The sequence below is a fragment of the Muscardinus avellanarius genome (assembly GCF_963383645.1).
Source record: "Muscardinus avellanarius genome assembly, chromosome: 16".
Taxonomy (NCBI): Eukaryota; Metazoa; Chordata; class Mammalia; order Rodentia; family Gliridae; genus Muscardinus; species Muscardinus avellanarius.
In genome coordinates, this window is record NC_137802.1 from 13,468,792 (window position 1) to 13,495,883 (window position 27,092).

Here is a 27,092-nt window from a genome sequence, read left to right on the forward strand (position 1 = left end):
TGGCCAGAGGCGACCCTGATGTCCGTTAATGGGTGAATGTATAAATTAAAGGTGGGGTGTGCGCATAGAAGGGAATTGGGGTATTGATTGGTGCGTGCTGTACCACGGGGAGACCTTGAAAACACCAGGCGAAGTCAAGACAGACACAAAAGGCTGTGTGCTGCATGATTCCATTTATATGAGATCCTAGAATTAGAATAGACAGAGCCATAGAAACCGTCGGTTAGTGGTTGCCAGGGGCTGGGGACGAGAGACCGGAGAGTGAGCGCTAATGAGCACACGGTTGAGGTGATAAAAATGTATTATAATTACATTACGGGGAAGGCTGCACAATTCTATGGCTATACCAAAAAAAAAAAAAATCACTGCATTCTGTGCTTCTACATTTTAGAGTTTTAGATGTGAATTCTATTGCAATAAAATTGCTATTAAAAATCACATGTGATGCCGGGCGTGGTGGCGCATGCTTGTAAGCCCAGCATTCAGGAGGCTGAGACCGGAGGATTGCGGTTCACAGACAGCCTCAGCTACTTAGTGAGGTCCTTTGTAGCTTAGTGAGACCCTGTTTCAAAAAAAAAGAAAAGAAAGCCAGGCATGCTGGTGCACGCTTGTGATCCCAGCATTCGGGAGGCAGAGACTGGAGGATCGGGGTTCGCGAACAGCCTCAGTTACTAAGCTAGGCTCTTCGCAATTCAGTGAGACCCTGTCTCAAAAATAAAAAAATAAAAAATAGGGCTGGTGGTGTAGCTCGGAGGTAGAATGCCCCTGGGTTCCAGCCCCAGTACCAAAAAAAGAAAAAGAAAAAGAAAATAGGGCAGGGGGTATAGCTTGGAGGCTGAATGCCCCTGGGTTCTATACCCAGACCTGCCCCCCCAAAATTATATATATATATATATATATATATATATATATATATATATATATATATATATATGTGTGTGTGTGTATATGTATATGTATATGTGTGTGTTATATATAATACATATATATATGTGTGTGTGTGTGTGTATGTGTATATATATACACATACACACATGTGGAGCCAGGTGTGGTGGCACACGCTTTTTGGGAGGCTGAGACAGGAGGATTGCAGGTTCAAAGCCAGCCTCAACAACTTAGATAAGCCCCTCTGCAATTTAGTGAGACCCTGTTTTTTAAAATCAGGCCGGAGGTTTAGCTCGGAGGTAGAATGCCTCTGGGTTCAATCCCCAGTGCCACACACACACACACACACACACACACACACACACACACATCACATGTGGCTAGGAGTGGTGGCACATGCCTGTAATCCTAGTTCTTGGGTGGCTGAGACAGGAGGATCACAGGTTGGAGGATAGCCTCGGCAACTTAGCAAGACCCTGCTGAGTCTGGCTTTGAGCCTGTGACTGTCCTGTCTCCGCCTCCTAAGCACTGAGATTATAGGCAGGCACCACTCTGCCAGCTCAGCTGATAGTTTTAGAGCCTTCAATTCTTGGTCAACTGGCCCTACTGCTTTGGGTACAGGACACCATGACAGGAAACACACCTGGAAGAGGCCTTTTGTCTCATGGTGACCAGGAGGAGGAGGAGGAGGAGGAGGAGGAGGAGGAGGAGGAGGAGGAGGACCCAATATCCCCTTCCAGGGCCGGCCCCCAATGACCTAACTGCCTCCCTTCAGGCTCCACCTCCTAAAGGTTCAACCACTCCCAAAGAACCACAGGTTAGGGACCAAGCCTTCAACATGTGGGCCTTTGGGGACATTCGAACACCAAACAGTGGATCAATATTACAGAGAAGCCGACATAAATCCAATATTTGCTCCCAGAAATGTGCAATTTTTATGGATACAAGATTTAGAATGAACATGGCTTCCAGGAAAAGCCCTTCACCTGACCAATGTGTATGTTCTTAAGGTCGCCGGAGTAGCCGACTCGGGTAGAGTTTCCCACCTTTAATTCTTATCTGTATACCATGAGACAGTGGCGGGTCTTCTTATTTCACAGGTTTTGAGTCCAGAGCGTGAACAGTGTTCTGATCTCAGCATTTTTGCCTTTACAAGATTAAAGGGAAGCTTTAAAAAGCCGGCACATGGGACGTCTGGCGTGAACTTTGCTTTTAAAGCCAAGAGCATGGGGCTGACGCTGTTTCTCCTCCTGTGTTCCGCCCAGCGCTCCGGGCCCTGGACCCAGAGGAGCTCGGGGCCCAGCGGGGATGGTTCAGGCCTTGGAGGGCTGGATGCAGGCCTTGTGTCATTTCAGCTTTCATTTTTCTCTCTTATGGAAGATTTTTAGACTGAGGCATGGTTGTGGGGATCTCAGCATTTTGATGTCGGCCTCTCCTTTGGTCAGAAAGTGTGTGCTACAGTTTGTAATAGCCAAAATATGGAACCAACCTAGATCTCCATCAACAGAAGAATGGATTGCAAAATTACAGGACATACACACAATGGAATTCTATTCAGCTATAAAGAAGAATAAAATAATAGCATTTGCAAGAAGATGGAAGGAACTGGAGAACATTATGTTAAGTGAGATTAGTCAAGCACAGAAAGAGAAGGGACTTATGTTTTCTCTAATATGTTCAAGCTAGGGAGTGGTGGTAATACTAGAGGGATTCCAGACGATGGAGGGAAATCTCAGCAAAACTTGAACGGAAGGATAGGAGAGGAAGAAAGCTGAGGTTGTTCAATGGAGGAGCTACATACAGATATGTGTAATAGCATAAATACAACATGATTAACCTGGACACTCTCTATTGGGGGGGGGATGAGAAAGGGAGGGGGAAGGGCATGAAACACAATGTAAATGTACACCACTCTCAATACGTTCCACTTATAAAAAATTAAAATTAAAAAAAAATAAATAAAACCTATGAGAGGCGAAAGGAAAAAAAAAAGAAAAGAAAGAAAGTGTGTGCTAGTGAGTATATCCTGACTGTCACTTCTCCAGTTATGACGCAACAGACCCCAGCGGCCTGTGGAGGCCCGGAGGGACCCAGGAGCTTAGCACAGCTCGCCCGCGCGATGTCGTAGCCCGCACATCCGTCATTCCATCAGCCAGGGGTCACCCGCTGAAGGACACAGCTCAGGGGTCGGATGGTTTGAAGTCTTGTGTAAGTAATAGAAAGATGGCAGGGGGTGTAACTCGGAGGTCAAATGCCCCTGGGTTCCATTCCCAGACCTGCAAAAAAATAAAAAAATTAAAAAATTAAAAAAAAAAATATATATATATATTACACACACAATGGAATACTATTGAGCCATAAAAAGGATGAAAATCCCATCATTGTAGCAACTGGACAGAACTGGATGATGTTGTTTTCAGTGGAAATGAGAAATGAGCCAGGCCCAGAGAGACAGCTGCTGCCATGTCACTTATGGGAGCTACAGAAACTGACTCCATGGAAGTAGAGAAAAGGCTAGTGGTCACTAGAGCCGAGGAAGGGGACGGAGTGCAAGGAGCAGGCGAGGAATGGAGGTGGGGCCCAAGAGCCAGGGAGACAGGAGGAAGCCTAGAGTCCAGCTTCTAGAGCGGACAGAGTTTACGATACTTTATTATGTGCCAGAAGAGAGGAGTTGGGGGCGCCCCCACGCAGGGAAAAGATGAGTGTTTGAGGAGATGGAAATGTTACTCCCCCTGATTTGACAGTTGCACATCCTGCCCGTGGAGGATGAGTGCTGAATTATCAAATGGCATCCCCAGATGCGCACAGCTGTTCCCTGTCAATTTAAAAGCAGTGCTGGTCTGTGAGACAGAATTACTAAAGAAATGGCATTATAGCGTTGCCAGGCGGGGGACAGCGGAGGTGACAGCAGGCTCGGGTGGGACAGCGCAGGGGGCATTACATGCTGCTTGGTCTGTAGGCCAGTGGCTGCCCCACAAAAACTTCTCGTGCTGCATATACAGTTTGTAAAAAAAAAAAAAAAAAAAAATTCACTTAGTTGTCAACATGAAAAAAATGGGAGGTTTTTTTCATAAACATCTAGACACCCCTGTCATCGTCACAGTCCCTCTTGTCACCGATGTTTCGGGAACATGAAACAAGTCCCTGTGTTCTTTAAAAAGTCCTGAGATAAGCGGGGCTTGTAGTCCCAGCATTTGGGAGGCTGAGACCGGAGGATCGCGGTTCGCGGACAGCCTCAGCTACTACTTGGTGAGGCCTTTTGCAATGCAGTGAGACCTTGTTTCAAAATAGAGAATAAAAATAGGACTTGGGGTATAGCTCGGGGGTAGAATGCCCCTGGTTCCATCCCCAGTACTGATAAAAAAAAAAAAAAAAATGTCCTGAGATGTGGCCCTGTTCATTTGGACCTGCCTTTTGCCTTTCCGCCCAAACACCAGGGCTGGTGATTTGTTTTCTGCCCTCCTGGACAGCCCTGTAGCTGTTAGACTGTGGGCCCCGTGTTCAGACAGCACCAGATGGTTTTGCACCAAATAGCCCAGGCGAGAGATGCCATCAGACACCAAGGCACGGAGATATTTGACGAAGGCACTTGGAAACGGAAGATGGCGAACAAGGGCCAAGCAAGAGAATAGAGATGTTCCGGAGAACTACCGACTGCTCCGCGGTTCCGAAGCATCGTTACAAGAGGGACCTTTGCTTTCTTAATTTTAAACATATTTATTTATTATATTTATTAATTTTATTTTTTTGTGATGCTGAGGATTGAACCCAGGGGCATCTACCTCTGTACTCTACCTCAGTAGTGTGTGTGTGTGTGTGTGTGTGTGTGTGTGTGTGTGTGTGTGTGTGTGTGTGTTGCTAGGAATTGAACCCAGGGCATCTACCTCAGAATTGCACATCCAAATTGATTTTCTCTTTCCTTCTTTCTTTCTTTCTTTATTTCTTTCTTTCTTTCTTTCTTTCTTCCTCCCTTCCTTCCTTCCTTTCTTCTTTTTTGTTTTAATTTGGAAACGAGGTCTTGCCAAGTTGCCAAGACCCTCACTAAGTTGCTGAGGCTGGCTTTGAACCTGCGCTCTTCCTCTTTCGGCCTCTTAAAGTACTGGGATCACAGGCTCACACCCCAACTCCCAGGTCACACCTGGATCCTTTTTAGTGTTTATTGTGAGGCGGGGTCTCACTCAGTTGGCCAAGCTGGCCTTGAACCTGCAATCCTCCCGTCTCAGCTTTCAGAGCCCCCAAGGTTACAGGTGTGAGCCACCAGGCCCGGTGCAAGAGGGTCCTTTATTTATTTATTTATTTATTTATTTATTTATTTATTTATTTGGTACTGAGGGTGGAACCCAGGGCCTTTTCTACCTCCGGGCTATCCCAGACCCTTTTTTTTTTTTTTTTTTTTTTTTTTGGTGGTACTGGGGATGGAACCCTTCTCTGGGCTACACTCCCAAACCTATTTTATATTTTTTATTTGGAAACAGGGTCTCTGGAACCAGCGAGGCTGGCTTTGAACCTGTGTGATCCTCCTGTCTCCGCCTCCCAAGCGCGGGGATTACAAGTGTGCGCCACCACGCCCGGCTAAGAGGGCCCTTTAAACTCATTCTACTTCCTCTTTTTTCTGGATATTCCCTCTGCATCCAACTTAGACTTGCGCTGCCCAGGTTGCCATTCTAAGTTTTGTGAGAAGCTCGAGGGACAGTGGGAGCCTGTGGCCGTCAACAAGGCGTTGAGGGCAGCAGGGAGAGACAGATCTAACCAGCATAGCTGCTTAGATTCCGGAGTAGGGGGAAATTCTATCAGAAACGGAGATGACCGGTCGATTGTATTTCCATCGGTGAGTGGGTAAGGAGCGTGCGAACTGATTTTCAAGCAACAAGTGCCTGCCCTGTGCCTTCTCCGTGCCCAGTTCTCATTATCCACTTGGACGGCATCTTGCTGGGCAGGTGTGGGCGAGCACGGTGCACATGGCTACACATCTGCACAAACCTCAGCCTTCCCGAAATGCCTGTGGATCGGTACCTGGGATTTTTCTTGTGGGTCGGCCCTAGTTTTCCTCCCTGTCTTGACTATACCTCCAAGGGTCCCTTCCTGCTCAAAAACCCTGGTGAAACCACCACTCATAACCCCAACGTGCTCATCACCCGACACGGGCTAGGAAAGCGCTTCCCTGTTGAAACCTGGCAGGATTTCCCGTGGGCGAGATCTTTATTATTGGAGGTAGATCTTGGAGCGCGGTAAGAGCTTTTTTTTTTGTTTGTTTGTTATTTCAATCCGAGTCGGATTCCAAAATAGGCAGTGCTCTTCCAAGAGGTGTGGGTGGAAGAAAATGGGTGAGAAGTTAGTCATGCGAGATGTCCGTGTTTACCGCGTGCCCACTCCCTCGGAGCCCCGCACAGGGGCCACCGAGACAGAGCTCTTGTCATGTTTGAATCGGTCATGCACGATGGCTGCCCCTCTTGCCAGCTGAGCTCAATCCTATCTGCATGGCCAAGTGGGTATCATCACAATTATGAGAGTCCAGGAATAAATGGAGTGGGCTTTTGCAGGGCTGCAATCTAGGCGCAACGTGCTGGAGAGGGTCCCGCCCTGTCCCCTAGAACTTGGCCAGGCGCGCGTGCCTGCTTGCCTTTGTGTGCGCATGTCTCGCTGGAGATCGGACCCAGGGGCATGCAGTCTCCGAGCTACATCCCCAGCCCCATTTTATTTTTTTTGTTTTGAAACAGGGTCTCGCTAAATTGCTGAGGCTGCTACCTGCGACCCTCCTGTTTCAGCCTCACAAGTCCTGGGATTACAGGCCTGCGCCTTTAACTCTCTGGTGGCTAGGCTGTGGGGATTTGGTTAGGAACCTGCTGATAGACAGCGGTGAAAACCTGGAGCAGCTTTGACAGTGATCGGTGGGGGGACCTGGCTGATTTCTTCACCTTTAGAACATCTGATTGCTGGGTTCATTCTTCCTTACCTGGGTCTCTTGGACCAGCTTGATGGCTTCGACAGTCGTTTTATTTTTGTTGTTTGTTTGGGTTGTTTTTCTCATCTGATTTTTTCCCCAGTACTGGTGATGAACCTAGGGGCTCTCTACTATTGAACCAGCTATTTTTTCTTTCTTGCTTGCTTTCTTTCTTCTTTCTTTCATGGTACTAGGGGTGAAACCCAGGGGCATTCTACGTCCAAGCTACACCCCCAGCCATATTTCTTTCTTTTTTTTTTTTTGGTGGAACTGGAGTTCCTGGAAACCCTTCTACCTCTAGGCTACACCCCCAGACCTATTTTATATTTTTATTTGGAAACAGGGTCTCTTAAGCCAGCGAGGCTGGCTTCGAACCTGCGCAATCCTCCTGTCTCCGCCTTCCAAGAGCGGGGATTACAAGCGTGCGCCACCACGCCCGGCTCCTATTTCTTATTCTTTATTTTGAAACAGGGTCTCGCTGAGTTGCAAAGGCCTCACTAAGTAGTAGCCGAGGCTGTCCTTGAACTACGATCTTCCTGTCTCAGCCTCCCAAATGCTGGGATTACGTCTGTGCACCATCACACCTAGCTGTTCTTTATTTTGATACACGGTTTTACTAAGTTGCCAAAGCTGGCCTCGAACTTTCAATTCTCCTGCCTCGGCCTAAGGGGAGTCACTAGGATTATAAGCATGCACCACTGCTCCCAGTCCATGAGGATGATTACTGATATTTTAAAAAGCTATATTCTTCCAGCAGATATGGTGGCACACACCTGTAATCCCATTACTTGGGAGGCTGAGGCAGGAGCATCGCACTGTTGAAGCCAGCCTCAGCAGCCTAGCAAGACCTTGTTCCAAAATAAAAGGCTGAGGGGGTGGAACTCGGAGGTAGAATGCCCCTGGGTTCAATCCCCACCACCACAAACACACACAAGCTTTATTTTTAAGTTTAGCTTTCTGGTTCTGTACTCACACCGCCAGCATTTCATGATGGCTTTCTGCTTCTCCACAAGGAAAACGTGCTGGGTCCTACCACCCACACGTGTCGCACACATGGGACCTCCTAGGTTTTGCTTTAAACAACCTCACAAGACCTTTGGGTCTCACAGCACAAAGCCCTGGACATCAGCCTAGACTCATGCTGCTGGTAGATTCTGGGCTTTCCCAACCCTCTTGGTATAAAGGTAAACAAAGCCATGGCCTGTGGTTTTGTTAGCAGTTGTACTGTAGGAAAATTTATAACAATGTGTCAAGTGTGGGACCCTTCTGAGTGGCCCTAGACACCATCTGGAAGGAGAAAGAGCTGCTACAATTGAGTATTCTCCTAGTATTCTCCTAGCATTTTGCTAAACCAATGACATTGAGAGTCCTCTTTGTAGAGAGGTGGTGGGTTATTGTTGATGTTGTGTTTTGCTTTGCGGCACAGGGGACCGAACCCAGGAGCAATCTACCATTGAACGACACCCCGCAACACTTTTTATATGTCATTTTGAGACTCGGCCTCACTAAGTGACCCAGGCTAGCTTCGCTTTTTGATCCTCCTGCCTCAGCCTCCCTAGTGGCTGAGAATCCACGTGTGTACCGCCACGCTGAGCTTCAGAGATGCTTTTAAACCTGTTTGTGTAGAGTCTCCAGGATTCTTATTCAATTCTTGCCCCACTTCATCTCCATTTTGTGCGGTCTTCTCGGTCCTGAGTGTTCCTTCTTGCTGTTTGAGAATAGCTTTTTTTCTTTCTTTTTTTTTTTTTTTCACTGAGAATTTCTTATTTTGCAGTGCTGGCTTGAGATAAGGATGCCTCCCATGGTCCTGAAAGAGCCTAGGGGACTTTGTGTCTCTGGGGCTGAATGGCCGTCCTGAGGAATCCAGCGGGTTTGCAAGCGCCTCTGTGGCTGTCCCTCAGAGAGATAACTGCTTATTTCTGTTTCCCCAAATAACTTTAGATCTTTCTGACAATTTCCCCAGGCCTGTGAAAAGCAACAGCTTAGTGGTTCTGAGCATTATTTATAAACCTAAAGTCACACCTTTTACTGGAAAGCCTTCTATACAAGGATTAGCAATGCAGCGCGACCGAAGTTAATAAAGGCTGAGTTCTCCCGGGAAATAAACCCCTGCTTTATGGGAGGAGAATTTTCTGGGTGGTTAAACGGTCTGCTTTTCCAGGCAGAGGTTACGGGTCTGTAAGAAGTTACAACTGGGGCTGGGGCTAGAGCTCAGGAGTAGAGCACTTACCCAGCAGGTGGGAGGCCCTGAGCTTCATTCCCAGCACTGAAGGGGGGAAAAAAATATTCAACGAGATCACAGGAGAAAATTCCCGATGCCAATCTAACACTCCCTGGGTTGGTTGGACATTTATGTACAACGCAGTGTGATTTGCTGGGTGGCCTTCCTTGATCAGTGTTCTGGTTTGGGTATGCAATGATCCCCAAAAGTCTATGGCTTGAAGGCATGGTCCTCAAGGTAGGAAGGCTTAGAGGAGGTGGTCGCTGGGGGTGTGCTCTTAGGAGCTCTCTCTATCAGTAGTCTCCTCGGAAACCATGAACCTTTCATCCTCTAAGTTCTGCTTGTCAGGTATTTGGGTCAGAGCATTGAAAAAGCTGACCAAAACAGACAGGTTTTGTCTTGTTATAGGACTAGAAAGACACTCATACTAGCTTTTTTTATTTTTATTTTTTATTTTTTGCAGGTCTGGGGATGGAACCCAGGAGTGTTTGACCTCCGAGCTATACCCCCTGCTCTATTTTTTTATTCCTTATTTTGAAACAGGGTCTCACTAAGTTACTGAAGGCCTCGCTAAATAGCTGAGGCTGTCCATGAACCGCGATCCTCTGGTCTCAGCTGGGATTACAAGTGTGCAATACAAAACATGGGTACTCATACTAGCTTTTAAAAAGGATACTTCAATCTGGGTGTGGTGGCACATGCTTGTAATTCCCAGTACTTGGGAGGCTGAGACTGGAGGATCACGGTTTGTGGACAGCCTCAGCTACTTAGTGAGGCCCTTTGCAACTCAGTGAGACCCTGTTTCAAAATAAAGAATAAAAAATAGGGCTGGGGGTGTAACTCAGAGTTAGAATGCCCCTGGGTTCCATCCCCAGTACCAGAGAGAGAGAGAGAGAGAGAGAGAGAGAGAGAGAGAGAGAGAGCAAGCATACTTCATGGAACCTATACGATGGGAAGAACAGGAAAATCCCATGTTGAAGGTGTCTGTGCCATGCTGGGGATTCCAGCAGATGAAAAAACGGGGAGAGGGCTGTTGTGCTATACATGGTAAGGCATTCAAATAGCGTATGCTGTAACATAGAGTCATTTTTACTTTGGGTCTTAAGGATGTGTAGGGATGACCCAGCATCCTTTGCTTCTTGTGTATTCCTTCAGCCATCCTCACACAGGCACATACAGTTTATTGACACACTCCCATAAAGGTGAGGACTTTTGCACACTCACAGAATGCTATCCTGTCCATGTGACAAAATCAGTAGTACTCAGTGGCTGGACACTTGGGTTATCTTTCTTTTCTTTCTTTCTTTTTTTATTTTTATTTTTTATTTTGGTGGTACTAGGGTTCCTGGAAGCCCTTCTACCTTAGGGCTACACTCCCAGACCTATTTTATTTTTTATTTTTGGAAATAGGGTCCCTTGCCAGCACAGCTGGCTTCGAACCTGCGCGATCCTCCTGTCTCCGCCTCCCAAGCGCAGGGATTACAAGCGTGCGCCGCCACGCCCAGAGGAGTGTCTTTCTTTAACAACAAACAAAAAAAACAAACCCAGGCCTAACAAGGTGGCACACACCTATAATTGCAGCTACTCAGGAAGCCAAGACAGGAGGATCCCAAGTTCAAGGCCAGCCTATACAACTTAAGTAGACTCTATTTTTCCAAAAGAAAAAAAAATTTTTTTAAAGGGCTGGGGACGTAGCTTAAGCTCAGTGGTAGAGCTTAAGCCCTGGGCTCAATCCTCAGTACCGCAACAACATTTTAAAAAATAATACTTCTATTTACATCACCGCACATCTCGGCCAGTTGTTTGGTCAGAGGGTATGTGCATCAGGGATTTTGATAGATATCTCCAAATCGACTTTCAAAGAGAAATATTCCCGCCTGCTTTTCCAGATCTTCCATAACTAGGGATTATCAGTCTTGAAAGATCTTAAGTAGCCCATTGGTTGAAAAAACAATTATTTGTCAGACTGAGCTTGCATTTCCCCCAGACTTGAGTGAGGATTGACATCTCATGTATTGATGACTTCCAATTGTTTTCCTGCAGACCACCCACCCGCGTTCTGTGCCCTTCTTGGCTTTTACTTATTTATGTTTTGCAGAGCCGGGGCTCGAACCCAGGGCCTTACACACGCTAGGCGAGCGCTCTAACCACTGAGCCACCTCCCCAGCCCTTCACTTTTATGAAATTGGACTCCTGCCACTTTGTAACTCATACAGCAGCAGGAAGGAATTGGGGCGCTGCTGCTCTCCCTGGCTCCTTCTGGGTCTTTCTGTCTATCTTTCTTTTCATCTGCAGCATGTCACGCACAGAGTCATGCTATTTAAAATCAGCCGTTAGCCATGTTACTGAACTCAGTCCCAATAGCTGCTCTGAGCCAGGCGTTCATTCAATCATCAAACACTTACTCGATCGCCGGCTCTGCTGGGTGCCTGGTGACAGGGATGCCTTTACCCGCAGTCTCTCCCCCACAATATGTCTGATCCTGTTGCGGGGGGAGGGATAGGAGCGTAGCTGTTGTATCAGAGGTAAGAAGCGATCCAGAAGGTTGGCGGCCCTCAGAACTCAAGGAGGTGGCCGTGATATCCAGGCCCCACCCCCAGCGCTCAGAGTATGAATGACAGAGGCCAGGAAGATGCAGGCTGGACCTCAGGCCGCCTGGACGTCCCCATCCCCCAGCCACAGTGAGACTATCCCCCTGCCTTCTCCCTCCCCACGGTGATCACTGCCCCTGGCCTCCTTCCTTTCTCCTCCTCACCTGTTCTAGGACATGTCCTAAGAATGGGGCATAGGCCAGGCCTGGTGCTTGGGAGACCGAGACAGGAGGATGGCAGGTTCACGACCAGCCTCAGCAACTTAGCGAGACCCTGTTTCAAAATTTAAAAGTTAGCCGCGCGTGGTGGTGCACACTTGTAAACCCAGCATTTGGGAAGCTGACACAGAAGGATCACGGTTCTCAGACAGCCTTAGCTACTTAGTGAGGCCCTGTTTCAAAATTAAAAATAGTTAGCCAGGCATGGTGGAACACACTTGTAAACCCAGCATTTGGGAGGCTGACACAGGAGGATCACGGTTCACAGACAGCCTTAGCTACTTAGTGAGGCCCTTTGCAATTCAGTGAGACCCTGTTTCAAAATAAAGAATAAAAATCCGGGCGTGGTGGCATATGCTTGTAATTCCCAGCATTTGGGAGACTGACACAGGAGGATCCTGGTTTGCGGACAGCCTCAGCTACTTAGTGAGGTCTTTACAACTCAGTGAGACCCTGTTTCAAAATAAAGAATAAAAAGCCTGGTGTGGTGGCGCACGCTTGTAATCCCCGCTCTTGGGTGGCTGAAACAGGAGGATCGCGCAGGTTTAAAGCCAGCCTCAGCCACTTAGTGAGGCTCTCAGCAACTTAGTGAGACCCTGTTTCCAAACAAAGTATAAAATAGGTCTGAGAGTATAGCCAGAGGTAGAAAAGCCCCTGGATTCTACCCTCAGTACCACAAAAAAAAAAAAAAGAAAGAAAGAAAGAAAGAAAGAAAGAAAGAAAGAAAGAAAGAATAAAAATTAGGGCTGGGGATATAGCTCAGAGGTAGAATGCCCCTGGGTCCCATCCCCCATACTGCAAAAAATAAATAAATAAATAATATAAATAAAATAAATAAATAACAAGTACCGCAAAAAATAAGTATAAATAAATAACAATTAAATAGGGCTGTAGTATAGCACAGAGATAGAATGCTCCTGAGTTCAGTCCCTAGTAACACACACACACACACACACACACACACACACACACACTCACAGGCATGCTAAAGGTTTGTGGCCATTTGCTCACTTGTGATGCACTCCTGCCTGAGAACTGAAACAGGTAACAAAGTCTCATGTGAAATCCTGGCTCTCTGAGGGTTAACCTGGCTGTTAACCTGACACCTTTACAAGGCTGGGAGGGAGGCAGCAGGCATCTCAGGGCCCCTTAAATGATGCTAGAGTGCCACGCTGTGGCTTGCCTAGCGCTATGTCTGACCCATCTCTGGATGGTCCAGCATCTCCCAGTCTAGGAAGGGGGTCCATGATGACCTCGCCCTGGGCCGTACTGATGTTGCCTGCATCTGGCTCATCACGGAGATGGCTTAATAAAAACAATGTCTTCTGAGCTCCAGACCAAACCGGCTAAACCAGAACCACCAGGTGGTGAGCTCTGAGGGGTACCATCAGCATTCCAACAGTGATTCTTTTATTTTATTTTATCTTATTTTATTTTTATTTTATTTTTTTGCAGTACTGGGGATGGAACCCAGGGGCATTCTACCTCCAAGCAACACCCCCGGCCCTATTTTTTATTCTCTATTTTGAAATAAGTTCTCACTGAGTTGCAAAGGGCCTCACTAAGTAGCTGAGGCTGTCCCTGAACCACGATCCTCCTGTCTCAGCCTCCCGAATGCTGGGATTACAAGCGTGCGCCACCACGCTCGGCTTTTTAACAAGTGATTCTGATGAGGACTCAGATCTGGGAAAGGAGACTAGAGCTTTGCTGGGTACTGGTGCTCAGGTTCCGAATTCCAAACATATAGGTGAACTAACCTACAGCCAGCCTGAGATGAAAGGCCGGGGCCTGCGCTCAGCAGCGGCTCCTGCTGGGGGTCAAGCATGGCCAGTCTCACAGCTCTTGACCTGCCCGGTGACTGCGGGCAGCTGTTGGACAGAGTGCTTTTGTGTGTCTGTTTACGAGCTTCTGTGCCTGCCAGGGGGTCTGAGCTGGGTGTGAGTGGGATGGAGGGATCATTGTGGAACTTGGCAGAGGACGTCGATCAGGGTAAAGCTTCCCAAACAAGCATCTCTTTATTGGAGCCGTCCTTCCTGGGCATCGCTGGACCATCCAGGAATCTTCTGTATGTGTGAGGGTAAGAAACGGGCAGGGAGGAGATGGTGCTGCCAGGGTCGTCTGCGGAGATGCACAGGCCCCTTGGCCCACAACTGCCCACAGGCGCCCTCAGTTTCTGCCACCCCTTCCGGAGAGTGGTAGGGAGCCCATGATTGTCTCTGCCTCTGGAGAGATGGAGAAAGATGACATGGTCCACCAATAGCACATCCGGGCGCCGGAGGTGCTGAGAGAATGTGACAGCCAATCCAGGAAGCCTGCTCGGAGGTGACCTCCGGATCATGTCACTTGTCTGCTGGAAATGCGACCTTCAGAATAAAAGTCAGAGTGTGTACAATGATGGTTACGCTCTGAGACCAAAGATTCTCGCGCGAGAGCGTGTACCAGAATCTCTGGATGGCGAGTGAAAAGATGGATGTTTATCACCCACTCCCAGACTTTCCGGCTCAGTAAATGAGGCACGAGACTTGGCCTTTGTCTGTCTGTCTGCCTGTCTGCTGACTGTATGTGTGTGTGTGCGCGCCTCTCTACTGAGGATTGAACCCAGGAGCATTCTTCCTCTGAGCCACAACCCCTGCCCTGATTCATTTTTTAATTTGAAACAGGGTCCCACTGAGTTGCTGGGAATCTCACGAAGTTGCCGAGACTGGTCTCAAACCTGCGATCCTCCTGTCTCAGCCTCCCAAGTTCTGGGATTGCAGGCAAGCGCCTCCATGCCCGGCTGAGAATTACATTTCTAACAAGTCCCTGATTGCGCGGGTGCTGGGGGACCATACTTTGAGAAGCAGTGCCCAGGGGATCGGCCCTGGCCCGTCACCTCTGATCTCCTATTCCTTGAGACATCTTCCTTGCTGCATTTGAAGATGGCAGTCATGCTCCTGCCTCAGCACCTTTTTACTTTCTATTCCCTGGGCCTGGACTTCTCCTCCCTCGGATAAGTGCGTGACGGGCTTCTCAACCCTCGTGTGGAAGGCAGCGCACCTTCGTTCTGGGACTCGCAGCCTGTGAAGTCCTCTCCTGACAAAATCGGGCTGTGAAAATGATTCTGGCAGTCACGATGGAGTGTGACTTCTGATTCTGCACCAGCACAGACTGGCTTCTGCCTTGCTGTCTTGGCTTATCACCAGGGGAGAAAGCAGCCGCCATGATCTGCACAGCCTCCTGGCAAAGAATTTTGGCTCCCAAAATAAATACATATAAATTTTTTTGGTGGTACTGTGGATTGAAGCCAGGAGCATTCTACCTCTGAGCTACACCCCAGCTCTACTGTTACTCTTTTCTTTTATTTATTTTGTGGTACTGGGGATGAAACCCAGGGGCTACACCCCCTGCCCTATTTTTTATTCTTTATTTTGAAACAGGGTCTTGCTAAGTTGCAGAGGGCCACACTAAGTAGCTGAGGCTGTCTACAAACTGCGATCCTCCTGTCTCAGCCTCCCAAATGCTGGGATTACAAGCATGGGCCACCAAGCCCGGCTATTTTTTATTCTTTATTTTGAAACAGGGTCTCACTAAATTGTGAAGGGCTTCACTAAGTAGCTGAGGCTGTCCGTGAACCTGTAATCCTCCTGTCTCAGCTTCGCAAGTACTGGAATTACAAGCGTGTGCCACCACACCTGGCTCCAAAAATAATTTAAAAATAAATAAAAATAAAATGACTGCTTCTTAATAATACTGTCTTTCTCTCTTCCCTACGTTATTCTCTTATTCTCTTTGGCAGGTGCCAACATCAACCTGATATGTTGTAGGTATTTGTTATGTGTCTCCTGGCACATCTCTCCCGTCCAGCCAACTAGAAAATGTTTAAATTTTCATTTAAGAACAATTTTACATATACAGAGTCTTCAACTTATACTGCCTTGACTTAGGATGAGCCTATTGGGATATCAAGTTCATTTGAAACTTATAGTGAATGTATTAGGACATAACCCCATCATAAATTGAGAAGCACCTATATACATATTTATTTGAAATTAGAAAATAAATATAGCTTATCTATAATTCTGCAAACATAATACAATATAATATATAATAAAATATAATAAAAATTATAATAAAATATAACAATGTCCTATTATATGCAGTATAAATATATAATATGTAGCCGTGCGTGGTGGTGCACCCTTGTAATCCCAGCATTCAGGAGGCTGAGACAGAAGGATCACAGTTCATGGACAGCCTCAGCTACTTAGTGAGGCCCTCTGCAACTCAGTGAGACCCTGTTTCAAAATAAAGAATAAACAATAGGGCTGGGAGTGCAGCTCAAAGGTAGAATGCCCCTGGGTTCCATCCCCAGTACTGAAAAATATATATACACAATATTATACATTATAGATAAAGTGTCTATATCTATATTACTATATATAGTATATATATATACCTTATATATGTCTATTATCTATATTACATATATATGTATATATACATGGATTTTTGTGTGTGTGTGTGTGGTATGGGGATGGAACCCAGGAGCATTCTACCTCTGAGCTACACCCTCCAGCCCTATTTTTTTATTCTTTATTTTAAAACATGTTCTCACTAAGTTGCAGAGGGCCTAAGTAGCTGAGGCTGGCCACGAACCTACAATCCTCCTGTCTCAGCCTCCCCATTTTATTTATTTATTTATTTATTTATTTATTTATTTATTTATTTTACAGTACTGGGGATGGAACCCAGGGGCATTGTACCTCCAAGCTACATCCCCAGCCCTAATTTTTAATCTTTTTATTTTTATTTATTTTTTACAGGTCTAGGGATGGAACGCAGGGGCATTCGACCTCCTATCTATACCCCATGCCCTATTTTTTATTTATTCTTTTTCTTTTGAAACAGAATCTCACCGAGTTGCAAAGGGCCTCACTCAGTAGCTGAGGCTTTCTGCGAATCTTGATCCTCTGGTCTCAGCCTCCCAAATGCTGGGATTACAAGCATGCGCCACCACACCTGGCTTCCCTATTTTATATATTACCTATACTGTAGTCACATATTGTTTCATGCATATTATAATGCCTGATAGTTATGTGTGATATTATTGGTTATAATGTAGAATGGCGTAATGACCACAGGAGTTTAAGCAGGAGGGAGGGGGAGAGGAGGAGGGGGAGGGATGGGAGGAGGAGGAGGAGGAGGAGGAGGGAGAGGGGAGGAGGAGGAGGGGGAGGAGAAGGAGGAGGAAGAGGGGGAGGAGAAGGAGGAGGGGGGAGGAGGGGGGGAGGATAAGGAAGGGGAGGAGGAAGATGAGGAGGAGGGGGAGGAGGAGGAGAAGGAGAGGGAGGAGGAGGAGGGGGAGGGGAGGAGGAGGGGGAGGAGGAGGAGGAGGGGAGGAGGAGGAGGAGGGGAGGAGGAGGAGGAGAAGGAGGGGGAGGAGGAGAAGGAGGGGGAGGAGGAGGAAGAGAAGAAGGAGGGGTAGAAGGAGGGGGAGGAGTTGGATGAGTTCCCTGTCCTGCAGGTCCCCTGTACACATACAGCTGCCCTCAGACCCCTGTTGCGCGGTACGAGTTGCATTCCTGGCGAGGACGGATCTCAAGGAAGGAGCGGTGGCTAGTTTTACAGGGGTTGTTTTGCGGCAGCCCCGGGCCCTGTGCAGAGCTGAGATGCGATCGGCGTAGCCATGGATGGTGGTCTCGGCTGTCAGACCGAGTCTCAGAAATGCCGTTTCTCACTGCAGCTTCTTCCCCTCAAAATGGAAGCGGTACCACCTGTTTCCTAGGTGTCTCAGGACCAGCTGTGGCCAGCTGTGGAGGGGCCCGCAGGGTGCAGGCACAAGCAGCTGCTCGGAGAAAGCAGTTTCTCTCCTGCTGGGAGGCTGGGGTTGGAGTTTAAATTTCATTTCGTTCTAAGAGGGAATTGGAAGCATCCTGGGGCCAGAACACTCTGCCTGGAAGACTCCGGGGCCAGGGCACCCGGGCCCCTGCGGGGCTCCTGGGACTCGCCTTCCTGGTTGGGGTAGAGGACACGGGCAAGAGCTAAGCAGCCTGGGGGAGACCCAGCTGCCAAGCAGAGGGACAGGGGCTGGAGAAGGGAACAGGGAGGCTGCAGTCTGTCAGGCAATGTCTGACCACAGCCCAGACCAATGCTCCTTGGAAGAACAAGCCACAGTGGGGCTGCTGCTACTTAAGGGGCAAGGAAACCAAGAAGCACTGAAGAAAATGAATAAAAAGAATTCTGGAGGAGAGAACTGAAGGAATCTCAGATCAGCGCTAAGGCCCCAAGACTAATACTGCCCAGTGGGCTGGTACCTGTTGTTATTCCGCCTATGGCCACTGGGGGCAGCAGAGAGCCAGCACACAGGCCGGACCCGCAGGCTGGCGGCCAAGGCCCGGCACCCAAGCTTAAAGATGGGGCTGTGGCAGATCTCTGTGGCCAGTAGCTTAGGTCCAGGGACTCCTTGTGGCTCCCCTATGGCAGGCTCATAACCCTCACGCAGGCAGTCTTAACAACGGAAATGAAGCCTTGAAGTTTCGAATTAATAACTTCTGCCTGGCTCACTGTTTTAAATATTTTTTTAATCATCATTATTATTTTATTTAATTTTTGTGCACCTGGGGATGGAACCCAGGGGCATTTGACCCCTGAGCTACACCCCCTGCCCTATTTTGTGTTTTTATTTTGAAACAGAATCTCACTAAGTTGCAGGGGGCCTAAGTAGCTGAGGCTGTCTGCAAACCGCAATCCTCCAGTCTCAGCCTCCCAAATGCTGAGATTACAAGCGTGCGCCACCACGCCTGGCTCATCATTATTATTTTAAAGAGGGGACATCTGCGCTGGCAAGGTGGCATGTGCCCCTAATCCCAATACTTGAGAAGCTGAGACAGGAGGATTGCAGGTTCAAGGCCAGCCTCAGCAACTTAGTGAGACCCTGTTTCAAAATAAATAAATGAATGAATGAATAAATAAATAAATAAGGGGTTAGAGGCATAGCGCCAAGGTAAGAACACCCCTGGGTTCAATCCCCAGTACCCCCCTAAAAAGAGAGGCGCATCTGTCCTTTGAAGCCCGTATTTACAAAGCTTCCCGCTCATCCACTGCCCTCTCTCTACGTACGCTTTTCTGCACGGGTCAGACGCTGTGATCGCTGATGGGGAGATGCATACCCCTGGCTCTAGTCCTGAGAGCTGGAATAGCAATGTCCGGCGCTGCATCCATCCACGGCCAGTCATTTGTGTACACTAGTGGTCCTGGTTTCAGGGGAAGAGGTACAAATGGAATTATCACCATTAGGGAAAAAAATGTTTGGCGTGAACTGGGCCACGCGGGGAGAGAATCCTGGAGCGATCTTATACCTTTTCCGCCTTTTAGGGGGTCTGGGGCCTGACGATCTGGGAAAATGGCCACCCCGATGACCTGGGTAGAAGCCCAGCAGATGCAAAAGGTCTCAATCCCGGATTTTGGGGGCTCTGAGCTGCCGCTCTGTCTTGCTTTGGCGGGGTCAAGGCACCTGGTGTTTTGGAAGCCACCACACCCGGCCTGGACTCCTGACTCTTTAGAGATCTTGTGCCAGGGTGCCTTCCCGTGAGCTCTGGAGTTTCCAGGGACAGTGGGCACAGACGAAGAAATGTCTGGTCTGGAGCTGCGTCTGGAGGGGCTGGCAGGGTAGGGGTTCCCCAGGGACGTATGGGGGGATCCCAGCGGGAAGCGCATCCTCCTCAGGCCCCAGCCACATGGAGAAGGGTCCCCAGCGAAGAGGGGCTGCGACATCCCCGGGGACAGGGAGGCTGTGGGGGCAGCAGGTGGCCGGGGTAAAGCAGGCCCATCTTTATTATTTTTTTTCCAGGTTCGTTCATCTCTTTCCTATGAAATTATTAAAGTGATTTTCTTCTTTTCCTTTGGCCAGAGACCACCTGGGAACGCCCCGGCGCTTCTCCTGGGATTCCAGCCAGCCCTGGCCCTCACAGGGGCTCTCTGCCTTCAACAGGTACCAGCTCCTTTAACATTTGGGGGCAACCGGGAGGGGCCGTTCTTTCACCTACATCGAGACTCTGGGTCCCCCAAGCCCGAAACCCGGCTTGGGATCATACGGGCCAGACCCAGGGAGGGTCCCAGCGGTGCCAACAGCGCCACTCTCTGGACTGCTTGGGCTAGACAGACAGTAAGATCTGCTGGAGTGTCAGACCTCTTCCCTGCCATGGGGATGGAACAGCTCCCTGTGGCTCTCGGGTACATTAAAGAAGAGGAGCTAAAAGGAGGCCGGTTGAGCCGGGGCGTGGTGGCACACGCTTGTAATCCCCGCGCTTGGGAGGTGGAGACAGGAGGATCGCGCAGGTTCGAAGCCAGCCTCGCTGGTTTAAGAGACCCTGTTTCAAAAATATAAAATAGGTCTGGGAATGTAGCCCAGAGGTAGAAGGGCTTCCAGGAACCCCAGTACCACCAAAAAAAAAAAAAAAAAAGACACAGGATTTTATAAGGTACCTTTTAAACAGAATCTGCTAGAGATGGAATGGGTTTAATTGTGAAGGGGTGAGCTCTTTGTCTGCAGAGGTAATCAAGTGAAAGCATTCGAGGTACACATTCTTTTCTTTTCCTTCCTTCCTTCCTTTCTTTTCTTTTCTTTTCTTTTTTTTTTTTTTTTTTTTTGTGGTACCAGGGACAGAACCCAGGGGCATTGTACCTCTGAGCTATACCCCTAGCGCTACTTTTTAGTCTTTTTATTTTTAAAATAGGGCCTCACTGAGTTGCAAAGGGCCTCACTAAGTAGCTGAGGCTGTCCATGAACCATGATCCTCTGGTTTCAGCCTCCCAGATGCTATTTTTACAAGCGTGCACCACTGTGCTTGGTTACGGTAGAAATTCTTGTAAGAGGTGGGAGGTTTGTACTAGGGCTTCTTAGGAGGCATCTAAGTATTAGGTGTGGAAGAGAGGAAGAATTCCAGAACCTGCCAGCGGGACAACAGCTTCTGCTTTCTTGTGGTTTAGGTCTTTTTTTTTTTTTTTTTTTTTTTTTGGTGGTACTGGGGTTCCTGGAAGCCCTTCTATTTCTGGGCTACACTCCCAGACCTATTTTTTATATTTTTATTTGGAAACAGGGTCTCCTAAGCCAGCAAGGCTGGCTCCAAACTAGCATGATCCTCCTGTCTCCGCCTCCCAAGCACGAGGATTACAAGCATGCGCCACCACGCCCGGGTAGGCCTTATTTTAAATGTCACCTCCTAGCCAGGCGTGCGTGGTGGCGCACGCTTGTAATCCCAGCATTCGGGAGGCTGAGACAGGAGGATCGCGGTTCGCGGACAGCCTCAGCTACTCAATGAGGCCCTTTACAACTCAGTGAGACCCTGTTTCAAAATAAAGAATCAAAAATAGGGCTAGGGATGCCAGGCGTAGTGGCGCACACTTGTAATCCAGCGCTTGGGAGGCTGAGACAGGAGGATAACACAGGTTCGAAGCCAGCCTCGGCTACTTAGTGAGGCTCTCAGAAACTTAGTGAGATCCTGTTTCCAAATAAAGTATAAAGTAGGTCTGAGAGTATAGCCTGAAGGTAGAAAAGCCCCTGGGTTCCATCCCAATACCACAAAGAAAAAAAAAAGAAAAGAAAAAATAGGGCTGGGGGAAGCCGGGTGTGGTGGCACATGCTTGTAATCCCAGTACTTGGGATGCTAAAACAGGAGGATCGCAAGTTTGAAGCCTGCCTTAGCAGCTTAGTGAGGCTCTCAGCAACTTGATGAGACCCTGTTTCCAAATAAAAGATAAAATAGGTCTGGAGGTATAGCGCAGAGGTAGAAGGCTCCTAGGTTCCATCCCCAGTACCACAAAATAAATAAATAAATAAAAACAAAAATAGGGCTGGGGGTGCAGCTCAGAGGTAGAATGCCTCTGGGTTCCATCCCCAGTACAGAAAGAAAGAAAGAAAGAAAGAAAGAAAGAAAGAAAGAAAGAAAGAAAGTCAGAGGGATGAATACCTGTCACGGCACAGGTGTCTAAGAAAGAAGAAAGATTAGGAAGAGCTGGGTCACGGCAGGGCCCAGAGCCTCCCCTGGAAGGCAGCGGACTGGCTTTAGGTATCATAGACGACGGACACACTAAGAAACAGAAGCGTGTGACGCAAGCTCACGATTCCAGGCTATGAAAGTTGCCAGCAGAAGACGCTTAACTCTGGGAATAACAGCCGGGCATGGTGGTGCCCACTCGCGATCCCAGTACTGGGGAGGCTGAGACAGGAGGATTGCGGGCAATTTAGTGAGAGCCTCAGCCACCTAGCAAGACTCTGTTTCAAAATAAAAAATAAAAAGGGTTGGGCAGTGTAACTTAAGAGGTAGAAGGCCCCTGGGTTCAGTCCCCAGTAAAACAAAATCAAACAAACTAGAAATAAAAGAATAATAGAAATAATAGAATAACAGAAACTCATTACCTATGAAGAATCAATATCAGAAAGGTGCCAAGAGACTTAAGTATTTTCTGCTAGAAGTAGGGGTTTTTTGTTTGTTTTGTTTTTTACCAGTGGTGCTGACTTCTGAACCCAGGTGCGCTCTGCCATTGAGCTATATACACAGTGCAGCAGACTGGCTCAGTCGGGAATAATAAATCCAGTACTGAATATGGCCACTGAGTCCACTCGAGATCGAGTTTCTCAGAAAGATGTGCAAAGGATTCGGGTGCAGTTCTGCAGCCACTTAACTGCAGCGATTCTTTCCCTTTTATGAAATAAACTCCTTTAAGTTCCTATTCACGGCGCTAAAGGTGGAGATTCCTTTCCGGGAAAGAATCTGACATGGACAAAAGCCTCTTGTGCGATTGACACTTTATTACAAGAACCCAAAAAATTTATATCCTTCACCAGTGAGATTAATAGTAAAAAAAAAAAAAAAGGAGTGTAATCACCACAAATCAATAGTGAAGGGCATGTAAACAAAGTAAAAAAATCTAGTTGGCATTCAAGATTAGCTCCGATTAGCTCCGGATCCTGTGACCAAATCCAGCCCCCTGCCCTTGAGCCCCCTGCCCTTGCAGACAGGCGGCTCCAAAGGGCAAATTCCAGAAGACACAGGCACGCCCAGGGCTTGGAGAATATGGCCTCTCATGGAATCTCCTTTAACTTTTCGGAACTTTCCGTTTCCAGGGCTTAGTCCATATGGCAGGCATGGGGCGATATGGCGATCCGAGGGGGATGCGATGGAGGTCTCCCAGGTTTCGTCCACATTGCCATCTAAAGTCTGAAAGCTTAAACAAGCTCACAACACAGTTTAGCAGATAAACACCAAAAATAACATGAAGTTTTTAGATTTAGTTGTCAGATGTACTTCTCTAGCTGCTGAGCACTTTTCCTCAAACGATAGGCTTATTAGAAGCCTATTCCTCTTTTAATAATCCATATTCCCATCACTGACCCTCTGCAACTTCCTTTTCTTTTCTGATTACCCTGATTCTCTCTTTCCCATTTGGGACAATCTTAGGATAAGCTCTTCTTCATACAAAAATCCTTTCTTATTCTCACCATATTTCCTTTCTTTCACACTTACACATTTATTATATCTGTCCTTTGTTCTGACATATTCATTTCTTAGCCACGTGGCGCCTGCCTCCCTGTCTCGGGCAGCGCACATACTGGGTGTAAAGGTCAAGAATATTCCTGGCCTTCAGCTCTATTGTATGGGGCAGTATTGGCTGCTCATCAACTAGGCTGCTTTGATGTCACACACAAAGTTTATCTTCTCTGTATCTAGGCTGGATCACAAGGAGAGGGGGTAAACAGAGGCATGGTTGCCTCCCTTACGAGTTTTTAGGGCTAATGACTTCAGCTGACTCTTAAGGCTTTTACTGTAGGTTAATGATTAGAATGAAGGTCAGAGATAGAGGGGAATTCTGCATTTGTAATTACTGTGACTGGAATGCTTCCACAGGATCTGAATTCTAACTATATTTTATTACCATTTGAGCAAAGCCGAGGGCATTTAGAGGCTTAGACAAATTACTAGAAAATTTATTTTCCACGGACTCAGTTTCTCTCACAGTCCTGGTCTTACGTCACCGGAGCAATTCGTGTGGAAAGTTAAAAGAATCATTACCAAAAGAATAGTAGTTATGAAAGAATATCTAAGAGTGGGGGAGTACTTTGGCCAGAGACAACACTTCCCCTCGGGGCTCCGCTTCCTTGAAGCTTAGCCAATTTACTGCGTGGGAAATCTTTCACGCAGGTGCCGAGGAAAAGGAAGTAATCTCGGCACCACAGCCCTCTCTTTGTTCTTTATTTTGCCACAGGGTCTCACTAAGCTGCTGATCTTGCTGATTTGCTGAAGCTGGACTCTAACCTGCACTTCTTGTGCCTCAGCCTCCCAAATTGCTGGAATCACAGGCGTGCACCACTGTGCCTGGAAGTCCTTGAATTTTTTTTAAGTTTGTGCTTTAGGCCTCCGACTTATACCCCCGGCCCTATTTTTCTCTTATTATTCTTTATTTTAAAACAGGGTCTCACTGAGTTGCAAAGGGCCCCACTAAGTAGCCGAGGCTGTCCGCGAACCGCGATCCTCCTGTCTCAGCCTCCCAAGTGCTGGGATTACAAGCGTGCGCCGCCACGCCTGTCATTTAGGCCTTTCTGGAAATGTTACCTCCTCCAGGGAGCCTTCCCTGACTACTCCGTTTGGAGTATTTTATTTTTAATTTTTAAAAATTATATTATTTTTTAATGATTTTTTAGAAAGAGCTTTCCTGGGCAGAAGGGAAACGGGGCAGTTTCTGCTGATTTCCCCGGGGAGCTGGTGAATGTGTCGTCCTCACACCAAGCCCCAGAGCCGGCCAAGTCCACCTGGTAGCTGCCCCAGGCATGCGCCCTCCCCTTTTCCATTTTCTCATGGGCTTTGCTCACAATAGAAATGCCAGCATAGGGGAAGTGGCCGTATTTCCTGTCTGGCTCAAGGCCAAGAAAGCCTGGCCATCTGTTCTGGCCTTGCCCGAGGGACCGGGCAGCTTCCCGGTCAGAGGACGCAAGGGTGGAGCTTCCAGATGCCTCTGACAGCATCTGGTCCCCTCTGCTATCCTTGGGAGCTGGCTTGGACCATGCCAGAGAGAGGCCTGGGGTTCCCAGACTTACCCTTCACCCCACGAGCATATCAAGGGCCCTCTCTGAGCCTGGCGTGGTGGTGCACACTTGTAATCCCAGGCCTTGGAAGGCTGAGACAGGAGGATGACAGGTTTGAGGCCAGCCTCAGCAATTTAGTGAGAGCCAGCCGTGGTGGCGCACGCTTGTAATCCCCGCACTTGGGAGGCGGAGACAGGAGGATCGCGCAGGTTCGAAGCCAGCCGCGCGCGCTGGCTTAGGAGTCCCTATTTCCAAATAAAAAAGTATAAAAATAGGTCTGGGAGTGTAGCCTGGTGGTAGAAGCATTTCCAGGAACCCCAGTACCACCAAAAAAAAAAAAGAAAAAGAAAAAGAAAAAGAAATGGCAGGGGCAGGTATATGGCTCAGAGGTAGAAGGTTCAATCTCAGTACCACAAAAAAAAAAAAAATCTGGTGACCCTAACAATCAGGTCTGTGAGATCACAACTTGTTAAACTGGGCCTCCATCAGCCTCAGGCCTCTCCCTGCCGGGCCTCCCTTTCATTTTCCCAAGTGAGAGCTTAAAGGAGGATCCTGGACCAGGGCCGGGCCAGCGTCGCCGCTTCTTAGGGCCTGTTGCTTTCTGCTCTGGGCTGAAGACTTCTCAACCCTTGCCCACGCTCCTGGATAAAAGAGAAGCGAGCCCATCACTGAGGTGGAAGTACAACCCAGGGTATTTTGACGTTTTCTTTTCTATATTTTAACCTGAATCTAATACCTGAAGAATAAAGTAGTAGCCATGATGTATTTCTCTCTGTAGTCAAATATTGGTTTTTTTTGTGTGTTTGTGTGTGTGTGTGTGGTAATGAGGATGGAACCCAGGGGCATTCTACTTCTGAGTGACACCAGCCCTGTTTTTAATTTTTTTTTTATTATGAAACAAGGTCTCACTGAGTTGCAGAGGGCCTCAATAAGTAGCTGAGGCTGTCCTTGAACCGCGATCCTCCTGTCTCAGCCTCCCAAGTACTGGGATCACAAGCGTGCGCCACCACGCTCGGCTCGAATACTAGGTTTTGTTTTATTGTGGTACTAAGGATTGAACCCACAGACATTCTGCCTCTGAGCTACAACCCCCAGCCCTATTTTATTTATTTTTTATATGAAACAAGGCCTCACCAAGTTGCAGAGAGCCTCATGAGGTTGCTGAGGATGGCCTCAGACCTGCAATCCTCCTGTCTCAGCCTCCCAAGTACTGGGATTAAAGGCATGTGCCACCCATGCTTGGCTGGAATACCAGTATAGTGTTTTTGTTGTTGTTTAACTTTTCTTCCTTTTCCTTCTCCCCCATTTCCTCCCTCTTTTTCTTCCTTATTTTCTTTCTGCTTTAAGTTTGGATTTTTTTGTTGTTGTTATTGTTTTGGGGTTTTTTTTTTTTTGGCAGTGCTGGGGATGGAACCCAGGGACATTGTACCTCCAAGCTACACCCCCAGCCCTATTTTTGTTTACTCTTTTTTTTTTTTTTTTTTTTTTTGGTGGGACTGAGGATGGAACCCAGGGGCATTCTACCTCTGAGCTACATCCCAAACCCAATTATTTTTTTTTAAATAGGGCTCACTGAGTTGCAAAGGGCCTCACTAAGTAGCTAAGGCTGGCCGCGAACCCAGATCCTTCTGTCTCAGCCTCCCAAATGCTGGGATTACAAGGGTGTGCCACCACGCCCGGCTATTTTTTTTTTTTAAACAGAGTCTCACTAAGTTGTAGAGGGCCAAATGAGGTTGCTGAGAGTGATTACAAAACTGTGACCCTCCTGTTTCAGCCTCCCAAGTACTGGGATTACTAGCATCTGCCACCATGCCCAGCTTAATATTTTTATAAAGAAAGTAAGAAAAATCATCCCCAAACCAAATTTACCTGAGTTTAACTTACAGAATTCCAAAATTATCATGAATTCCCTGAATATCCATTTACAAAGAAATGAATCAAGCTGGGCCTGGTGACACACACCTGTAATCCTGGCACTTGGGAGGCTGAGACAGGAAGATCACAAGTTTGAGGCTGGCTTCAGAAAGTAGAGAGACTCGCTTTAAACTAGTGAGAGGCTATTTCGAAATTAAAGTAAAAATAGGGCTGGGGGTGTAGCTTGAAGGTAGAATTCCCTTGGGGTCAATCCCTAGCAACATACACACACACACACACACACACACACACACACACACAC

The 27,092-nt window shown here is 47.7% G+C and overlaps 1 protein-coding gene across 1 annotated transcript in view; it reads left to right on the forward strand.

The window, feature by feature from the left end:
• GAS7 (growth arrest specific 7) overlaps positions 1–27,092 on the forward strand; it is a gene marked incomplete at both ends in the record, with an annotated part of 266,571 nt that overhangs the window by 173,464 nt on the left and 66,015 nt on the right. The window contains one exon of the mRNA XM_080712190.1: positions 19,745–19,825. Within this exon, the coding sequence (XP_080568316.1) occupies positions 19,745–19,825 (81 nt within the window). The remainder of the gene's footprint in view (positions 1–19,744; positions 19,826–27,092) is intronic.